We start from the raw sequence: 21637 nt of genomic DNA on the forward strand, positions 1-21637 counted from the left end.
TAAACTGCGTAACTAACACAAGGGGACAGGCATCTACCTTGCCCGACATACATGCAGTTGTGAGATTCAGAAAAGGTCATGTGCACGTTAGCACTAGAACATAATACACTAAGTAAAAGTTTCACAGTTCCTCAAACAGTAAACATCAAATTAGCACGTGACCCAGCAATTCCATTTAAGTAGCTATAAAGAATATGAAAATATGACCACATAAAAATGTGTAGGTGAACATTCATAGAATACTATTTACACTCAAATGTCCACTAGCAAAATGTAGCCCACTTGTACTATGAAGTAACCATCTAGTCACAAAAAAAAGTAAGAAAGAAAGGAAGGAAGGAAAGAAGGAGGGAAGGAGGGAGGGAAGGAAGGCAGGCTCTCCTTTTTTTTTTTTTTTTTTTTTTTTTTTGAGACAGGGTCTCACTGCGCAGTTTAGGCTGGCCTTGAGCTAACTCTGTAGCCCACACTGGTCTCGAACTCACAACGATCCTCCTGCCTCAGCCTCCCGAGTGCTGGGATTACAGCCATATGCCACCATGCCCAGTTATGTAAGGAAGGAAAGAAGGAAGGAAGGAAGGAAGGGGCCACGAGGACATGCTCAAATACCGAGGAACCTTGTAAACATTATGCTAAGTAAAAAACGTCAGTGTGAAACTGATGCCATAATCCAGACAGGTAAACCCACACAGACAGACAGCAAAATGCAGTCGCCAGGCTGCAGGGAGGAGGGATCAAGCGGGCAGGGACTGCTCAGTGGGTGTGTGGTACGGGGGCTGTGTACCTGACAAAGCTGCTACCAAAAAAAGCATTTTATTACCTGTCTAATAAACAGGTTACTGTTGTCATGTTAATCTCCTTCACATATCCTCTGCACAGAGCAAACAGTGTTCTCTCTTCTCCACTTAAAATAACTCTGTCCCCTGCCATCAGATTTGTGGCAGGCATGGCACCATTTTTGCGCTGGAAGTTATGTAAGTATTGTCCATCACAAACTCTCTTTACAGGTTCTGTTCTGATCAGGCCGCCAACGCAGCTCCCACTCTCTTCCCTATAAAAGAGAAAGACACGAAGCTCCTGTTTATATCATCTACGTATCACATCAGCATTTTTCCACACAATTTGCTTATCTGGCCTCAGGCAATCAATACTAATATTGAATCTGTCCTTTTTTACATTTTCTACAAGCTAAAGTATCAGAAAAGCTAAGTCAACGCTCCTCTCTCAGTGTGTGTGTGATCTCTCACCACCACCCCGTTGCACCCACAGCCTGGGATCTCTGAACATGATGACCAGCACACTGGTGCCTGACAGGTACCCTGCCTTCTATGCTGCCTTGCAAACCACTACAGAGGTAAACTGTAACATCTGCTCCAGAACCTGATGAGAATAACCTAGTGCTAGCAAGAGGATTTGTAACTGTTATTAAAATAAGAAGTAATATTTATTAGTAATTCCAATGCTCCTAAGAAATACATGTTTAGTATTTATAACCTGACACCTCTATCAAGTACTACACAATCTCAAAGGGAAACTGGTATATATGCATGATGTACGCACTGGACTCATGTAATCTAACTACAACTATATATGAACTTTCTCTACTATAATATTTCCACTTAAGCCTGACATGGTGGCGCATCATGCCTGTAATCCCAGCACTTGGGAGGCTGAGGTAGGAGGATTGTTATGAGTTCGAGGTCAGCGTGGGCTACAGAGTGAGCTCAAGACCAGCCTGAGCTACATAGTGACACCCTGTCTCAAAAGGACAAAAAAAAAATCCATTTATGAAAGTCTAAAACTAGATAAAGATACTTAGATCCTTTTTTTGTTTGTTTTTTGAGACAGGCTGGCCTTGACCTCCCAGTGATCCTCCTGCCTCAGTCTCCTGAGTGCTGGAATTACAGGTGTAATCCCACCACACCTGGCCAAATTATTTCTAGAGTCACACTGTCATCAATATTCATTGTGGAAAGACAAAAATGAATCTAAGACAACTAAATTTTACATGAAGAATATTACTGCAGAAAGATACACAAAATTCTAACTATTTGTAAGTAGCTTAGCAAACAAAAAACAGGGGCCAGGGATATAGCTCAGCGGCACAGCACCTGCCTGCCAAGTATGAGGTCTTGAGTTCAATTCCAGGCATCACCCCAAAAAAACCACAAAATTTTATTACTAATATATAATTTTACTGAAATAATACTAGTATTTAAAAACTCAAGTCAAACTTCATTGATTTTCATTCTACCAATAAGTAACAGATACACTCGTTTACATTAATATCAATGATAAAAAAGAATTTACTAATTATTTTTGGTGTTTCGGGGGAGTTTGGTACCGGGAATTGAACTCAGGATCTTGTGCTTGCCAGGCAGGTACTTGTGCCACTGAGCTACATCCCCAACACTCATTATTCTCAAAATAAGATTTTTCTTTTGTTCTCTATGTGTAGTGCTAGTGATCAAATCCAAGGCTTCACACACAAGAAGCCACGTCGTCAGTCTGAAATTAAGAGTTCTTGGCCCGGCGCGGTGGCACACATCTGTAATCTCAGCACTTGGGAGACTGAGGCAGGAGGATTGCTGTGAATTTAAGGCCAGCCTGGGCTACAAAGTGAGTTGAAGACCAGCCTGACCTGCATAGTGAGACCCTGTCTCAAAAAGAAAAAAAAAAAAAAAAAGAATTCTTGAGCCACAGATAATGTCTTGCAAATGCAAGCACATGCCTGACGAGGTGTGGCAGCATGCAGCCGAGGGCAGAGGCTGCTCCACTCAGGACAGCTCACAGCCGGCACCCCGCACTGTCAGGAACAAAGCCACATGACCTGCAGGTGCCAAGTCCAAGCGCCACAGCAACAGCTAATCTGAGTGACTGACATTTCACCTTGTGAAGCGGACTACTTACATTTCAGAGGCAGGCACTAGCCAGATATGCTGGTGATTCTTCGTGTTCTCTTTTGATTGTGACTCCAGGGTTAACATGAGACACCAAAGGCTGAAATACTCTAAGTGCGTGAGCTTCAGGTGCTCGGTAGCTTCTTTTATCCTGGGCTGCATAACCACTGGGACCAAACTGTCCTCCATCTGTTGTTCCACTGCTCTGAATACCAAGGTCCATGTTAGAGCTGTTCTCATATATAGCACTTGACTGCCTTGCTATGAAATAACATTTTCCTAAAGTAAGTGCACATATATGCGACCACACTGTCTAACAACCTCAAACCTAATTTTCCTTAAAAGCAATTTCATTTTATAAGCCGCCTGGCTTTTTTCAAAACAACAAATGTGTAAGAAATTCAATATTATTATTTTGCCTCCGCTGACTATCAATCAAACAGTTTAATCTTGCTATAAGCTAGTCTTCATTCCCATACACAACAAGTTCTGGCCTTTTATACAACTGCATGTTTCTTGAAATGACAGTATTTGTACACCCAGCTCTATAATATAAGCAAGTTAATCTAAAACATGGAAAATCATTTGGAATGGAGTTTCTCTGGTTTTTGTTTTCTATGACAGGGTCTTGATAGGTACCCCAGGCTGGCCTTGAACTATGTAGCCCAGGCTAATCTCAAACTCAGGCAATCCTCCTGCCTCAGCCTCCTAAGCCCAGGGATTATAAGCATGTACCACCTCACCCAGCAAGGAAACTTGTATTCAAAATACCTCAACGGTATCTGTCTAAACTAGATTCCCAAATCCTAAAATTATTTCACTTCACAAAAACTATGTGCAGTGAAGCTGGGTATGGTGGCATATGCCTGTAATCCTAGCACTTGGGAGCCTGAGGCAGAGGTATCCTCACGAGTTTGAAGCCAGCCTAAACTACAAAGTGAATCCCTGTCTCAAAAAAAAAAAAAGAAGAAGAAACTATATGTAGTGAAATTAAACTACCTTTGGAAAAAGTTTTAAAAGCATTCTACTATTTAACAAGAAAATGGAATATGGACTTGTCTGAAAATATAAAATGAACTTTTTCCCCCCGACTATTCCTGTCATTTCAACAAGTACTACACTCCAAATAAAAGGATGAAGTAAAAATAGTATGGGGATATACAGCTCAAAGTGAAGCCCCTGGGCTCAGTTTCCCACAGGACAAAACAACACAACACAACACAAAATCATCAATGCCAGATCAGCCACCAATGTTATGAAACAGAGTTCATGCTCAATTTGAATTAAAGCTTTTTGAAGAGTGTGCGTACCTGCTATAAAGAGCACAGTTGTTCATTTGTGAACAGTATTTACAGACTTTTTCCTCCTCGATTATTTGAGGCAAAGGAGCAAGCTGTGTCCTCTCCTCTGCAGTCGCAGTTTGGCTAGTACGGTGCAGCAACGAGAACACCATCTGGTTTCTCAGCTTCAGTAATTCTACAGGGAGAAAATGCTAAGTGTCTGCAAGGGTTTAGTCATGTTTATCATGTATCTTTTCTTTTTTTTTTTTTGGTTTTACTCCGGTACCGGGAATCGAACTCACGACCTTGCGCTTGCCAGGCAGGTGCTGTGTCACTGAGCTAAATCCCCAGCCCTCATGTATCTTTTCCTTTAGAACAGTAAAACTCAGATTTAAAAGCATAAAAGCAGAGAGCAGCAATGACATTCCCACTACACTGGACTACAGTCACATTTTGGTACATGTCCTGTAAGTTTCTGTTTACTTGCTAAGTTCTTGGGCCAAACACCTACCTTCTAATAGGTAAGAATTTGTCAATTTGATACTTCATTAGTTGAATGCTGAGGACAGCACTATCTAGAGCATCTCTAACATAACATAAAGTCCAATCTGAAGTTTGGTATAACAAAATTTTTAAAAGTTGACGTTTTCAACTATAGAACACATCACTAAAGTTCTTTTTCAGAAAAGTACCACATTTACAAAGCACAACTTAATAGGCTGGCAGATGCTGTAAGCAGACCTTCAGGCATAAAACCATGGCCAGAAGCTGAGGGTGGCAGAGGGGCTAGAAGTAAAAGCCTTAGCAGGCAGCTCCACCTCTTTTATCCAGATGCTTGGCAGGCACAGGGTGCAACCGCCCTGTCTTGAGGTAGAGAAGCAGGCCAGCCTCGGGATCCTCTCTCCTCTCCTGGCTCAGCAGTGTGTAGAGAACCACCTGGAGGAACATGGAACACTGTTAAACAGAACTGCAACTTTCCCTACATGTAACTAACATATAACTTTAACATCAAAAGGTCAACGATGCTATTTCCATTTAGAAAACAAGCCAAATTGGTAAAGGTAACAAAACAATTTAATGTCAAACATTTAATTTGCATAAAACAAGTTATGTGGCTAGGCGTGGTGACACATCCCTGTAATCCCTGCACTCAGGAGACTGAGGCACAGGGGTCTCTGCGAGTTCAAGACTGCACAGTAATGCCTAAACCACATAGCAAGACCCTGTCCCAACCCCGCCACCAAAATTATACTTCTCAATTTTAGACAATAAAGTTAATTTTTCTTAGACGGTAAATATTTAGAGTTCCACAAATTTAAAAAGCTAATCAACCTGTTTTACACTTAGAAGTTAACATTAGACACTGTTTTCCCAATTTAAAATAGATGAACACTACAATGCTTTTCATTTATGTCATGGTTAGTATGACACATAAATGAGCCTAACCCCACACACAGTGCACGTGCTATTTCCTAGAGCCAGAGACATTGACTGCCTGAGACTGACCAGTGCCCTCAGGAAGCCGCCTAAGGCAAGTCAGAAACCATTCCTTACCACACGCTGCAAGAGCAAGTCACTCAGGCGGAATCGCACACAACCTAAGGACAATGATTTCTTGGGAAATCTCTAAGAGTCAAATATTAAACGATTTAGGACGATCTGGTCTTTAAAACATAAAATTCCAAAATATAAAGTCCAAGAATTATAATTACCACACATAAATACAATGTCAAAATACTTATAACCCTACTGTACTTTCTAAGCTATATTGAAAATACAATTATTCCTGGGATACAAAGTGAGTTCAAAGCCAGCCTGAACTGCACAGTGAAACGCTCTCAAAAAGACAAAAAAATAAAATTATTAATTTATAAAAGTACATACTATTTGCAGCGTAAATACTACTAATTACATCTATAAACTCACCTCTAAGTGCCCAAGACAAGTTTAAAAAAAAGGAAACATTGGGTTGGGGTTTCTGTGTGTGGTTCTTTGGTGTTTTTTGTGGAACAAGGTCTCATTAATGTCACACAGGCCTCAATTCATTATGTAGTCTAGACCAGCCTCGAACCTGTGATCCTCCTCCCTCAGTCTCCCAAGGGGGGTTACAGGTGTCCTCCTCTACAACTGGCAGTTTTGTTCCTTTGTGTCAGTCAAAAACAGTAGTGACTGTACAAATAACAAATATAACAGAAATACAGAAGAAATCTCAATATACAAATTTTGCAAGGAAAATTCAACCCTAGATACCTAAAAGTTAAGACATATACAGAAATACTTTGGATAAGTTAAAATATCTACAAGTAAAATGTGGAAACCTTCTGTCCTAGCAAACAGTCATGATAAATTTTGAAGTTTTAGCTATTTCCTAAATAAATTCACCTGCATACATAAGCTTCTTATGTCAACCCGCTGCTTAAACATCAAAGCCTCGGGGGCATATTGTACAAGGTTTCCCTACACTTTCCAGTTTTTATGTTTTTCATTATGTTTACTGGGGGCTGGGAATTTAGCTCAGCGGCACAGCGCCTGCCTGGCAAGCACAAGGTCATGAGTCTGATTCTTGGTACTGGGAAAAAAACAAAACAAAAAACAAAACAAAACAATTATGTTTACTGGTACATGTTAGGTATACATAATGATCACATTCATTATAGGGAATTTGTACCTGTACATGACACAACTTGATTCTTTTTTCCCCCCTTCTCCTATCCTCCTTTCAATCCTCCTTCCCCTCCTTCTTTACAAAACCTTTGTTTCCATTGTTTAATTCCTCTCTCACCATTTTTTTCTCTTCCTTCTCTCCTGTCTAGGTGTGGTCCCCGTACAAAATAAAAACTGTGTGATGCTGAAATCAAAACCATCTTAGTCTTAAGTTTTTCCTGCAGCTTCTCTTTCAGTGAAGATAAAAGTTCCAACTGAATACAATTTGGCACAGCATATTCTCTGCCTTGAAGGCACAACAAATTAAAGCAGCAATCAGGAAAAAGCTCCCCCAAGTCTAGACCACATTATCTTTCTTTCTTCCTTAGCATTTCAAAGTAATTTCAATCAAGCTTCTTAAAAAAAAAAAATCAACTGAACAATTTCCAATCTCATGTCTATGATATGCATCCCCTTAAATTTCTTTTCTTTTCCCTTTGGAGTTGGGAACGGAACCCAGGGTCTCGCACATCAAGCAAGCACCTGCCATTGAGCTGCATCCCCCACTCTAATTTAAAGCTTCGACTTCAAGAAGTCTTCTTTCAGCCAGGTGTGGTGGTGCACGTCTGTAATCCCAGCACTCTGAAGGCTGAGGTAGGAGGATCAATGCAAGTTCGAGACCAGCCTGGGCTACAAAGTGAGTTCAAGACCAGCCTGAAGTGCATAGTGAGACCCTATCTCAAAAAGACCAAAAAAAAGTCTCCTTTCTACCTTGGCACAATATTCCCTAAGAGGGCTTTAATCTACCTCAGGCTTCCATTCGTAATTTCTGCCACTTCTGTATCATCAAGTGGAAAGTTCAAGTCTCTTATTTTTTATTTTTTGGTTTTTTTCTGGTACCGGGAATCGAACTCACGACCTTGCACTTGCCAGGCAGGCACTGTGCCACTGAGCTAAATCCCTAGCCCCAAGTTCAAGTCTCTTCACAGTAGAAGTCTAATTTTCCTTGTACTTCCCATATTTATAAAACCCAGTAGGTGAAAAAACAAAATGACTTTTCATTTCAAACTGAAAAGCTTCTATATAACCTTTAATATTTCATACACAATTAAGAGCGACAAGAAAGACTTAATAGTCTCTTTAATCCCTGAATTATGTAATTCAGTATTTCGAATATGAATTTTTACACAAAATCTGCTCAAATAGTATGAAAAAATTTCAATGGCTAAAACAAATTTAAGTTACACTGAAACCTTGTTATTTATTGTAACGTGTTTCCTTAGCACATACTAAAGAACAAAAGTACAATTTTATGTTTTAGTTTTTTTTCTCTCTTTTAGTTTTATCTTCACTGATTTAAAAGTTTCTGTAAGAACATAATGCAGACTGCCTGATAGGTATAAAAGATGGAAATCATCAGAAAACAAAATACAACTCTGTTACTTTGGTTTCTTAAATTACTATAATATGAATTTCAAATAATTTTTAAAAGCAATGAAAAATTATGTTGAAGACAGAGGAATATGAATTTAAAAGATAACTTTAAAAATTAAATTTATTTAATTTTTAAATTCAGGCATGGTAATCAAGCCTGTAATCCCAGAACTCTGGAGTCTGAGGCAGAAAGACTGCAAGCTCAGCTCTAGTCTGGGCAATGCATTCACTCTCCAGTACCAGTACTACACACACACACACACACACACACACACACACACACAAAACCCCAAACAAAACAAACACCTTCAATTGTCATAACAGTAAAAAAAATTCTATTATTTCATCTCAGACAAAAATCAACATCATCACATGAAGGTCAAAGAATCAGTCCAGGGCCAGGGATATAGCTCAGTGGCACAGCACCTGCCTGGCAAATGTGAGGCCGAGGTTGATTCCCAGTACCAGAAAAAAAAAAAAAAAAAAAATCCAAGCTAATGTTTCCTGAAGGGTATTCTAATATGACACGCAAAAAAGCCAAAGCTATGGTAAATTAGGTTTGAGACACTATATTAAATCTAGCTAAGGCAAACTGTATTACTTTAAGATTTCTGAAGCTGGGTGTGGTGGTGCATGCCTGTAACCCCAGCACTCAGCAGGCTGAGGCAGGAGGATTGCCTCTAATTCAACATCAGCCTAGGCTATATAGGGAGTTCAAGGCCAGTCTGAACTGCATGGTGAGACCCTGTCTCAAAAAGACAAAAAAAAATTTCTGAGAACACCTAATAGACTAATATACATGGAAAAATCCCCAAGTGTGCTTCCTTTTCCCACCCGCCATGAATAATTTTGGCAGCATCTGCATAAACGGGTGGACGCTAGCATAAACGCAGTGTCGCTGGCTCATAAGCTCAACTCCTGCACTGCCTTGCTAGCAAATGATCTACTACACAAGTGTATACCAGGAAGCTGAGGACTCCGACGTATTGCAAACAGAGGAGGTGCAGGCAAACCTCAAACATTCCCTGAACGGAACCACCACATACAATGCAGCCTGCATGTGTGACATGAAACAATCAGGCAACAGTTTTAAGATTTATACCTGACCATGATGTTCAACAGAATTGGATTCTTTGCCAGTTTTAAGCTCCAGTGGCATGATTTTATATTTCGCTTTACAACCTCGATGTATTTTCACACCAACTGTAACATCTATTTTGCCTTTTATGCCGAACCTAGGGGACCAAATGCTTTCCTCGATATCCAGTGAGCTTATTACTTCGATGTTACATGTTGAATTATTAGTACTACCGTCACTTGGCCTACAAAAAAACACATGAACAATTAGAACAATCGCCACCTGTTTGCTGGCTGTTATTTTCATTTTTTTGGTACTGGAAATCGAACTCAGGACCTTACGCTTGCCAGACAGCCGCCTGTGCTGCTGAGCTATACCCTCAGCCCAGGCCATTGTTATTATGGGGAATGTGAGGATGGGAAACTCTATGGTGCAGTGCTCTCAAAGCATGGTCCTGAGCCAGCGGCATCAGGATCACTGGGGAAGTCGTCACGAATGCAAACTCAGTCCAGCTGCAGACTGCTCCACCAGGCCAGGTCCAGCCACCAGACCTACAGAGCCTCCAAGCAATTCTGATGATGCCCCAGCTTCGCAACCTCTGTTCCCTGGACTCTGGCTCATGGAACTTAGTCCTTCTTAATATTCATCATCTTCCCTTTTATTTCATTCCTACAATGAATGAACTAAACTCTTAACTCATGCCTTTACCTCCCAACTCTGCATTCACCCAATGGTCTCATTACTCGGCCTGCTGAACCAATGATAGGAATTAGTACACACTCATGACATACACTAGCACATGAGGGCCTGATGTGACACACTTGCCCGGCAGGAGACCTCTCCTTCCTGCAATGCACCTCAAGCTGGAGAGGAGCTGTCCATCACCACCACGAAGGAGGTGTGGGTTTCTTCACCCAACTCCTCCCCTGCACACCCCACATGACAACTGTGGAGGAGGGGCTGGGGATTTAGCTCAGCGGCAAAAGCGCCTGCCTGGCAAGCGCAAGGTCGTGAGTTCGGTTTCCGGTACCGGAGAAAAAACAAAAACCAAAAAAAAAAAACAACAAAACAACTGTGGAGGAGCTCCTGGCCACTCAAGTTCACTGTGTAATCATTAAGTGAATCGCCCTCTATGATCAATATGATCGCCCCCTATGATCAGTATTTAAAATCAAGTACTCAATGTTGTCTTCTATATTATAAAAGAGGTTCAGACTTTAATAACTATTAATCAAGAACACAAAAAAGAGAAAAAAGAGTATATAAGTATAGGAGATGCAGATAACTTTTTAAAGTTCTCATATATCCGTTATCTAATAGTTACTTGTTTTCAGGGCAGTTAGTTACTCAACAAAAGGGATTGGAAGAAAAGTCAGTTCGGTGTTTAATTCTTATTTATGAAATCTACTGGAAACATATTTTAAACATTTAGGCTCAAAGTCATATAAAATACTAAATCTAGTAAAAGTCTCAAGTGAAAGAAGTTTTTAGCAATAAACACATTGTATCAAAGATGAATTTTAAAAGAGTAAGAATTCCAGCTGAAGCAAGGTATAGTGCCAAAAATTCATAATCCCAGCTACTCAGGAGGCTGAGGCAGGAGGACTGTGAGTTACAGGCCAGTATGGGCAATCTACTCAGACTCTGATTCAAAATAAAAAGGGCTACGGATGTAGCTCAATGGTAAAGCACTTACCTAGCATACCTGAGGACCTGTGCTCAATCCCCAGTGCTACAAAAAATAAAAAAGAGCCAGGCGTGGTGGTGAACACCTATAATCCCAGCACTCGGGAGGCTGAGGCAGGAGGATCATTGAAAGCTAGAGGCCAGCCTGGGCTATAAAGTGAGTTCAAGACCAGCCTGAACTGTGTAGTGAGACCCAGACTCAAAAAAGCATGGTCTAGATGAATTTAATCTGCTAGTTTCATTTTACAAAGGTCAAAAGATATTTTGTTAACGAATGAAGAGAAGAAAATGTTCATTTCCCTAATTTTTCTTAAAACTTGCTTTAAGATGCTTCAAATAAGCCACATTTGGTGGCACATGTCTGTAACCCACTAATAGGGAGTCTGAGGCTGAAGAATCTCAAGTTCCAACCAGATTGAGCTACATGGTGAGTTCAGTGTGAATGACCAAAACAACAAAGGCACTTCAAATAAATCACCAGGAAAATGTATACACTTCTAGAGTTACTGAAGAAACAGTAGTGGGACTCAGGGAAGACACAATTTATCACAAATTCCTTAACTATTCATCTGTTTTTGCTGACCAAATCTTATCTGATCACGGTATGTACTGTTTTTATAGAATAAAGCAAAATTTATTTTTTGTAAAATGTTACATGTCTACCAATACAAGAAAGATAACTAATTTTAAAAGTTGCTATTAGAACTAGGCATGGTGGGGGCTGGGGATTTAGCTCAGCGCCACAGCGCCTGCCTGGCAAGCACAAGGTTGTGAGTTCAATTCCCAGTACCAGAACCGCACCCCCCGCCCGCCCCCATTAAAAAAAAGAACTAAGCATGGTGGCACACAGTTGTAATATCAGCACTTTGGGCGGCTGAGACAGAGGATAGTGATTTTGGGGCCTGACTGGGTTATACAACAAGACCATGAGGCTGGCCCATACCTGTAATCTCAGCACTTGGGAGGCTGAGGCAGGAAGATTGCCAAAAGTTGGGAGGTCAGCTTGGGCTACATAGTGAGACCCTGTCTCAAAAAAAACAAAAAAACGAAGAGACCCTGTCTTAAAAAAAGGAAACAAAAGAAGATACAAAATCTGTACACAGCTGGACAATGGTGGCACATGCCTCTAATCCCAACTATTCAGGTGGCTGAGGCAGGAGGATTGCAAATTCAAGGCCACAAGGATCACAAGTTTTGAGGCTCTGTCTCAAAATAAAAAATAAGAAAGAGATGAGGATGCATTTCAGTGGTAGAGCTCCCCTGGGTATGCCCTTAATTCTGCAAAATAAGCATATAAGTAAATAAACAAAAGTTAGAATTATTATTAAAGTGAAATTAAAAATAAATCAGAACAATTTCTTATAATGAAAACACAATTTTCAATTCACTGGACTCTGGTCATACGAACATGCTAAGGACCAAGCATGGAGGCGCACACCCTAACCCTGCACTTGGGAGGCTGGGGTGGGAGGGCTGCTTCGAGTTCAAGGCAGCCTGGGCTACATAACAAGCCCTGTCTCCAAAAAAAAAAAAAAAAAGACAATGAAGGACCACAATTTGTCACGCAAACAAAAAGGCTAACTATAATAGCTCAGGCTTTTTGGTACCAGGAATTAAACTCACTGACCTCGCACTCAGTGCCACTGAGCGACATCCCTGCCCTAATAGCTCAGACTTTAGAAAGCTTTGATTCAACACAGAAAACAGGCTCCTGCTCTACAAATATGAACAATATGTAAACATGAATATCTTACAGGGAAAGCTGCATCTGAGGGAAGTCAGCCGAAACACTCTGATGCATGAAATCTCTGGCCCACTTGGAGAATGCAGGAAGGTACTCCTCTATTTCTTGTTTTATTTCATCTGGACTCAGATTTAAGCGGTACCTGGCAAAACAAGAGATATTAAGTATGAAAGCAGGAAGTATGAGAAACAAAAGACAAAAACATCAAAAACAGATCAAGTGGCCACCAGCAAAGGGGCAGCTAGACAATGTGGCAGCAGCACCAGGGCGGGGCCAGGAGTGGCTCAGCACAGGCGCAAGCACTAGAAAGGTCCCACAGGGGTTGCGGGTGGAGATGGGGGTGGTTTACAGTGCGGGTGGGCCTCAAGACACTATGCTAGGGAAAACGCCAGTCACAAGCCAGGGGCACAATTTCACTGATATGAGTGTCTAGGGTTGTCAAAATTATACCCTAAAAATAGAACAGGGGTTGCCCGAAGTGGGGAGGAGGCAAGAGGAGGAGGTTTTATTCAGTGGGTACAGAGTTCCAGGGTGGGAGGAGGAAAAGGATTTGGGGGTGGTGGTGATGGGCACAGCAATGTGAATGTACTTCATGCCGCTCAACTGTACACCTAAAAACGAGTGAGACAGTAATTTTCAGTATTTTAACACAACTGAAAAACCAAGTAACAGGGAAACGACATCTAATTTCAGATTATCTGCTACAATTCAACTCTACCAGGTGTCACTGGAGGGAAAGGTCCCAAGTATATCTTTGGGATAAAACAGAAATAGTAGGATATGTTGATCCTGAAGCCAAGCAATAAAAACCAGAAATTCAAAGAGCTGTGAGTGATAAGGTGGAAGGCCAAAGCAGGAGGACTGTGACTTTGAGACCAGCCTGGGCAATTCAGTGAGACACTACCTCAAGAGAAACCATAAAAAGGGCTGGAGGGCGCTGGGGATATAGCTCAGCGGCACAAGCACCTGCTGGGCAAGTGCAAGGTCCTAAATTTGATTCCCAGGGCTGAGGATGTAGCTCAGGATGCAGAAGCAGATAGGAAAAACCAGCTGTGTTGTATTAAGCCATTATAAACACTTGCAAAAATGTAAAACAAGCTCACTCATCTCATTAAATTTTTCTCAAAATAATTATTATTTTTCATAAGGATGTTATTTATGTTAACATGAAATGACCTGCTATTTTTAAATGAATTATTTTAATTATCTCAGTTTTGATTTCTAGTACAGGAATTATCTACAGACACAACCCATATAAAAGCCCTTTACAATCTTCAATCATTTTTTTCTTAAATTATTTTCTGTAACTATTCAGGAACCAGTTTTCAGTGTCATGATTTCCTCAGGCAGACTTTTCCTAGTGTGTGACTTCAAATGAGACCAGGACTCTTTTTTTTTTTTTTTTTTTTTTCTTAGACGGAGACTCAAAATATTGGCCAGGATAGCTTCAAACTCCTGGGCTCAAGGGATCCTCCCACCTCAGCTTCCAGAACATCTGGGGCAACAGGTGTGCAACACCGCACCAGCTCAGACTAGGACTCTCGGTTTCCAGAACAGTTCATATGAGTTAACACCCCCTGTATGTAAAGTCTTCATCACTAATTTTAGGCACGCCTCAGCAAAAGACATGGAGCAGCCTGGTCTGTCCTGAGATTACAGTACTGAATGTAGGATTTCTAAATTAACCTTTCATCTATATGAGAAGTCAAAGGAACAGATCTTCCTCTGAACCACAGGGAAAGGGTCTATGAACAAGACAGAAAAGAATTCTGGCCAGGCTTGGTGGCGTGCACCTGTAATCCCAGCACTCAGGAGGCTGAGGCAGGAGGGTTGTTGTAAGTTCAAGACCAGCCTGGGCTACACAGTGAGCCAGCCTCAAGGCCAGCCTAAACTGCATAGCGAGACCCTGTCTCAAAAAGACAAAAAAACAAAAAGAACTCTGTAGGGGCTGGGGATTTAGCTCAGCGGCACAGCACCTAATTGGCAAATGCGACATCATGAGTTCAATTCCCCATACCAGAAAAAAAAAAAAAAAAGAACTCTGGTCCTCCTGCTTTAGGATTCTCTTGCAGTGCTTGCTTTGGCAGCACATATCCTAAAATAGGATTCTCTTGAATAGGACTGGCATTACTTTGGATGGGAAAAAATTATTAGATAATTTACATTTCATAATTACAAGACATCGAATTTCCATTAATAACTTAGGGTGTCATGATAAGTAACAAAGACATAATTCAGTGGTAGCCAAAAATCTGCTAAGAACGAATCCCTCTAGAACTGTGACCTTTCTGTATCCTGGTTTTTTCTATTTCTTTGGGTTTTTTTTTCACTTTTGCTTTGTTGCTGTTGTCGGTACTGGGAATCAAACTGAGGATCTTGCGTTTGCCAGGCAGGTGCTGTGCCGCTGAGCTACATCCCTGGCCCTAGCTTTTGTTTTTTTGAGGCAGGGTCTCACTATGCAGTTCAGGCTGGCCCTGAACTCACTATGTAGCCCAGGCTGGGCTTGAACTTGCAGCAATCCTCCTGCCTCAGCCTCCTGAGTGCTGAGAACCTGTATTTTTAGTTTCCTCTTACATCCTGGAATGAAGATACCAACCTTTATTTTATATGATTATGAAAGTGCCTCTACAGTAGGCCCTTATTCCCTGCTGCCTCTTAGAAACAGGTAACTCAGAAATATATGCAAATCTGCTAGGCACAGTGCCACACACTTACAGCCCCAGCTCCTCAAAAGACTGAGGGGGATGACTTGAGCCCGAGCTTGGAGATCAGCCTGAGTAACAGAGCAAACCCCTCTACCCTAAAAGAGAAACTAGTAAAAGCAAAACCATGTTGAAGGTGGAGAGAAAGGCCGCTGCATCAAGCGCACAAGGTTTTTTTCTGGTTTGCTTTTATTGAAGTGCTGGGTACTGAACCCAGAGGCTTGAGCATCCTAAGCAGTGCTGGGTCCTTTTTTTTTTTTTTTTTTTTTTTTTTTTTTTTTGGTACCGGGAATTGAACACAGGACCTTGAGCTTGCCAGGCAGGTGCTTACGCCACTGAGCTGTATCCCCTGCCCAGTGCTAGGTCCTGAGTTCAATTTCCGGTACAAAAAAGAAACATATAACCCATGGATTTCATTACATCAATTCTGGCTGCTCAGAAACCTTTTCTTTCATCCATTTGTTTTGTTTTTTCCAAATTGGGCTCTAGACTAACGAGGTATCTAAATATCTATGGGGGTTTAAACATATATGAGGCACGGGGAGGGGGACATGAGGAGAGAGTTAAAAAACTCCAGCTGGACCAGAGAAATAAGCTCAAGAGATGTGTCATACAACACAGTGACTACTGTTAACATTGTGCTGTATTCTGAAAACTGCAAAGAGTAGCTCAGTGTTCTTGGCCCACAAAGCAAGTATGTAGGACTGCAGGTGTACCTGTGGTGAACGCAAGCTAAGTGTGCACAAAGCCCTAGGTTTATCACCAGCAGCAAAACACTACAAGAAGGCAGCTGGGCATGGTCGCACACACCCATTATGGTAGCACTACAGGAGGCTGAGGCAGGAGCATGCCAAATTCAAGCCCAGCCTGGGCAACATCGCAACTACTTACATTTCCTTCAAATGCTTTATCTCTTGAACAGTTTGAAAAGCAAGTTCTCTTAGCTTTTCTGGTGCAAAGCTATCACTTATTGCTTTCTGAAATACTTCATGGAGAACTACACCAATCAGCATCTGGCGAGTGGCTGGGTGGGAGCTCTATGAAGACAAACGATAAAAACATTTTATTTCAGAACATATAAACACATAACAGTATATTGTATGACCACTATATAGTCAATGTGTACGGGTAAGATACATAGCAAAACACTAATGTATTTTTCTGGTAGGTGGAAATACAGGCGTATTTCACTTTCTTCCGCTCAGACTTATCTCAATTTTTGTGCAAATTTTAGGTTTTTTTTTTTAAAGTCAACGTATTTCTCTTTTAAAAGGATTTTTTAAAACATAGAAACCCTTCAGTGTATTTTCTTTTTTTTTTGGTGCTGAAGATTGAGCTCAGGGCCTTGTGCATGCTAGGCAAACGCTCTACCACTGAGCTACATCTGCAGTCTTTTTCAAAAAACCTTGAGAAAGGATATCGAGAGGCTGCTCAAGCTGGCCTCAAACTTGTAATCCTTCTTTTTCAGCCTTTTAAGTAGCTAGGATTTTAGGACTGCACCAAAACACCCAGATCAAATGTTTCATATTTTAAAAGTACTTTTCTCTAATCTCACTGAGCTACTTCTCCAGCTGTTTTTATTTTTTGTTTTTAGACAGACAATCGCTGGTTTAAGTCCAGCCTAGACTCTACTAGGTATTATTCTTTTTATTACTCTTCCTATAGCTAGAGTTCTAATTTTCTACATACACATAGATTAACTATATAATTTCCAAAAATTGGGAGGAGGGGAAAACTTTAACAAACAACTTAGGTTCTTCAACAATTGTTACAGAAACAGTGATAAACCGGGCGTGGTGGCACATGCCTGTAATCCCAGCACTCAGGAGGCTGAGGCAGGAGGATTGTTGTGAATTCAAGGCCAGCCTGGGCAACAAAGTGAGCTCAAGGTCAGCCTGAACTGTATAGGGAGACCCTGTCTCAGAAAGACAAACAAAACCCAGAAACAGTGATGGAGGGCACAACAGACGTTGAAAAAAAACTTAAGAGATGTGTCAACCAAACACAGAGTAAGGACTTGTTTGAGTGCTGATTACAGGGGCCAGGGATATAGCTCAGCAGCACAGTGCCTGCCTGGCAAGTGCAAGGTCCTAAGTTTGATTCCTGGTACCAAAAAAAATTTTTTTAATTAATTACAACATTAACGGAAAAACTTTTTTAGAAAAACATTAGAAATAAACTGGACAGGGCTGGGGATATAGCTCAGTGGCCTGGTTGGCAAGTGCAAGGTCCTGAGTTTGAGTCCCAGTACCACAAAAAAAAGAAAGAAAGAAAGAAAGAAACTGGACTTTAAATTTAAGGAAGTAGGGCTGGGACATAGCTGTGGTAGAGTGCTTGCTTAGCATATGTGAGGCCCTAGATTCCATCCCCAGCACCACAAAACAAATAAGCAAAATGAGTAACAGAGATTGCATGAGAAAATTAAAACCATAACAAAATTATCTTTAAAAAAAATTGAGGAAGTATTCGGCTGAGAGTGGTGGCACATCCCTATTATCCCAGTACTCAGGAGGCTGAGGAAGGAGGATCACCACAAATTTGAGGCCAGCCTGGATTATGCAGTGAGTTCAAAGCCCGAGTAGAATATTCATTGAAACCCTGTCTCAAAAACCAAAAAAAAAAAGGTGCTGGGGATACAGTACATTGATAGATTTCTTGCCTTATATGCACAAGGCCCTGAGTTCTATCCCAAGCACCAACAAAACAAAAGAAAACAAACAACAAAAACTGGGTGTGGTAGCACACTGTAATCCCAGCACTCAGGAGCCTGATGCAGGAAGCTGGCTACAAGTTTGAGACCAGCACAGGTTACACAGTGAATTAAAGGCCAGCTTAAACTACACAGTTGAGACCTTGTCTCAAAAAATAAAACAAAAAGTTAAAAAGATAAAGTAAAATAGATTTTATTTCTAGTCTATTGAGAATCACATGAAGCCACGTTTAGAAATGCGTAGGCATGTTAAATCTTTTTTTTTTTTGGCATTACTATGGATTGAACCCAGGACCTTTACAGAGCTAAGTTCCCAACCCTTTCTATTTTTTTTTTTTTTTGTCTTTCTGAAACAGGGTCTCCCTATGCAGTTCAGGCTGGCCTTGAGTTCACTTTACAGCCCAGGCTGGTCTCGAACTCACAACAATCCTCCTGCCTCAGCCCCCTGAGCGCTGGGATTATAAGTGTACCCCACCACACCTGGCCCTAACCCTATTTCTGAGACAAGTTCTTGCTAGTTGTCCAGACTTAGCTCAAATTTTTAATCCTCCTGCCTCAGGCTCTCAGAATGCTGGGTTTATAGATGTGTACCACCACATTTGGTTTAAATTAGAATTTTTCTCACTTAGGGGCTGAGAATGCAGCTCATTGTACACTGTTTAGCTAACGAGATTCCCAGCACCACAAAAAAGGCGGGTTCTACAATCTAAGATGCTATATAAACATGAGTTGTTAGAATCTTTACCCTAAAAGTTTCACTCAGGACAGCTCTTCTCAGACATCGAATACTACTGGCTATGCTTGTACCAGAAATCAGCATGTCCGGATACAGGATCAGAAATCCAGAATCTTTATCTATTATCCAAGTATCAGACGAGCAGTCTCCTTCCAAATGAACAATGTCCCCTGGCTGTACTGGTACAGAACACCTGAAAATACAGCAAAGTTAAAATAAAAATACATAGTTTAGGTTCTCACACTTAAACTTATCAATGAAGCTTCAAAAAATAACCGATTATCTTTTTTCTGTGTGTGCGTGCTTTTGAGACAGGGTCTCACTATACAGTTCAGGCTGGTCTTGAGCTCACATTGTAGCCCAGGCTGGCCTCGAACTGGCAACAATCCTTCTGCTTCAGCCTCCTGCGTGCTGGGATTATTGGCATGCCCCACCAGGCCAGGCTCCAATAACTGATTGTCTTATCTGAGGAAGAAATAAGTATTTCTCAAAAGGTGCGGTGACATGTGCCTATAATTCTACACCTATAATTCTATCACTCTGGGAGGCTGAGGCAGGAGGGTCCCAAATTCCATATGGGCAACTGAGTGACTTAGCAGGACCCTGTCTCAAAATAAAATATAAAAAGGATGAAGCTCAGTGCAAAGGCCCTGGGTTCAATTGAAAGAAAGAAGGAGGGAAAGGAAGGGGAAGGGGAGAGAGAAAAGTGGAAGGGGGGGAAGGGGATAAGGGAAGAGAAGAGAGACTTTATGTTTAAATTTGTAGGTCTTTTTAGAAATTAAGAGGATGTAGTCTTTCCCACTTCCTTAAGTACTAAAAAGGAAAACAGCTTAGCAATGTCTAACAAATGTCTAGCAAAACAATTAAACCACTGCTAGTATAATATATGGCTCCAATTTTGAATCGGGTTTTTCAAATAACCCTCCCCTTCTTAAGACTTACAGCACATCTACAGCTTTCTTGAGTCTTGAGACATGCAGTCAAACCCAGGGTAGCAAGAATAAAATTTTACCTACTTCTAACTAACCTTCAGTCTACACACAAAAAGCAAAAGGTACAGTAAATACTCCAAAACCCAAGAAAATACAAAACATGAAATACTGTACTTCTAGTCCCAAACATTTTGGATAAAAGATACTCAATCTATACACGATTTTCAATGACAATAAAAATCAACTTTGGAACAAGACGTGAGATGCTGGAGTAACAGACACAATTTTCATACAGGATTAATCTAGGTTCAAATCTATCCCCTTTCAACAACTAAATTACAAACTGGATGTGGTGGCGCACACCTGTAATCCAGTACTGGGAGGCTGAGGCAGGAGGATTGTTGTGAGCTCCAGACCAGCCTAGGCTATAAAGTGAGCTCAAGGCCAGCCTGAACTGCATAGTGAAACTGTCTCCAAAAGACAAAAAAAAAAAAAATTACACAATATCCACATAATTATTTGAAGACTTTTAAAGCAGTATCCTGTGAGCAGCTGCACACCTGTAATCCCAGCACTTGGGAGCCTAAGGCAGGAGGGTTGCAAATTTGAGTGCCACCCGGGCAACTTAACAAGACCCTGTGTCAAAACAAAACAGGGCTAGGGATGCAGCTCAGGGGTAGTATGCCCTGGATCTGATTCCCAATAGCAGAGACAGAGAGGTAGAGAGACACAGACAGACAGACGGACAATGTACCCTGGAGCTTCAGATGTAGCTCAAGTCTTGCCTAGCACGGGCAAGGAGGAGGGTACCCCTAAGACTACCAAATCAGTGCTCGAAGTCACGAGAAAATTACCAGTCATCCCTAAGGAGGCACTGTTCTTCAGGTTCTAGGGACCGGGATGTCGTGAGCATCAGGTGCTTCTCGTAGCTTCCTTCCTCCGTCTGCACAACATCAACCGCTAACACCAGGTAGCGGTTATCGGGTCCTCGGCTCAGAACTGTTTTGGGAAAGGAGGCTTCCACTTTCTTCTGAAATCTTAAGCATACACATACAGAACTATCTTAACACAACCATGAAGCAAGTCATTTAATAGGCCGAGGATGTAGCTCAGCGGCACAGCACCTGCCTGGCAAGCGCAAGGTTCTGAGTTCGATCCCTGCTACCAAGAAGAAAAAAAAAAAGAAGTCATTTAATGTATTTATCTAAAAACCAACCTTCTGGTTTTCCATGCTGAAAGCTTATCACGATGACCTTTAGCTAAATTAGGTAAAACTGAGCAAAGGCAGGATGGAAGAATGCCTGTTATAAAAACTCCCCAGAAGCAATGTCATTTGAAACACGATTAAGGGCTCTGGGGGGGGGGGGGGGGTTTGGGGGGGGGGGGGGTTGTTGTGTGTGTGTGTGTGTGTGTGTGTGTGTGTGTGTGTGGTAGTAGTGGGGGGGCGGGGTTTGCTTATGTTGCGAAGAGCACCCAGGTGATCCACTGCAAGCCCTAACATTTACATCGGAACAGCACACTTAGAAATCACTTCTTCCAACAGTTTTTACTGCAGGAGCTCCCATAAAACCTTCCTAGGAATTAAGCAGCCCCCGCTTTTCCGAGCAAGCAAGCTTGCGGCCCATCAGGGCGGCGCAGGCCTCCGCAGGGTGAGGCAGAAGCGACTGGTCTGCGCCGTCTCAGCCACCCACTCCGCGCCGCGACCCGGCAGTGCGGCCCGAGACCCCCGGGGTCTCCCGCACAGCGCCGCGGCGCCCTCCCCGCACGGCCCGCACTGCAGAGGCCGAGGAGTCCG

The 21637-nt window shown here is 41.7% G+C and overlaps 1 protein-coding gene across 3 annotated transcripts in view; it reads right to left on the minus strand.

Annotated features, from left to right (window-relative positions):
* Positions 1-21637, minus strand: part of Dna2 (DNA replication helicase/nuclease 2) — a 40659-nt gene that overhangs the window by 15193 nt on the left and 3829 nt on the right. For all 3 annotated transcript variants that reach the window (XM_013514833.1, XM_013514834.1, XM_013514832.1), the window contains exons 3-11: positions 20697-20879; positions 18920-19103; positions 16356-16501; positions 12773-12904; positions 9357-9576; positions 4996-5113; positions 4208-4373; positions 2908-3102; positions 818-1048 (exon numbers count right to left, since the gene is read on the minus strand). In XM_013514833.1, coding sequence (XP_013370287.1) covers positions 818-1048; positions 2908-3102; positions 4208-4373; positions 4996-5113; positions 9357-9576; positions 12773-12904; positions 16356-16501; positions 18920-19103; positions 20697-20879 — 1575 coding nt within the window. The remainder of the gene's footprint in view (positions 1-817; positions 1049-2907; positions 3103-4207; positions 4374-4995; positions 5114-9356; positions 9577-12772; positions 12905-16355; positions 16502-18919; positions 19104-20696; positions 20880-21637) is intronic.

This window comes from Chinchilla lanigera, unplaced genomic scaffold (assembly GCF_000276665.1).
Source record: "Chinchilla lanigera isolate Chin_1 unplaced genomic scaffold, ChiLan1.0 scaffold00024, whole genome shotgun sequence".
Lineage (NCBI taxonomy): Eukaryota > Metazoa > Chordata > Mammalia > Rodentia > Chinchillidae > Chinchilla > Chinchilla lanigera.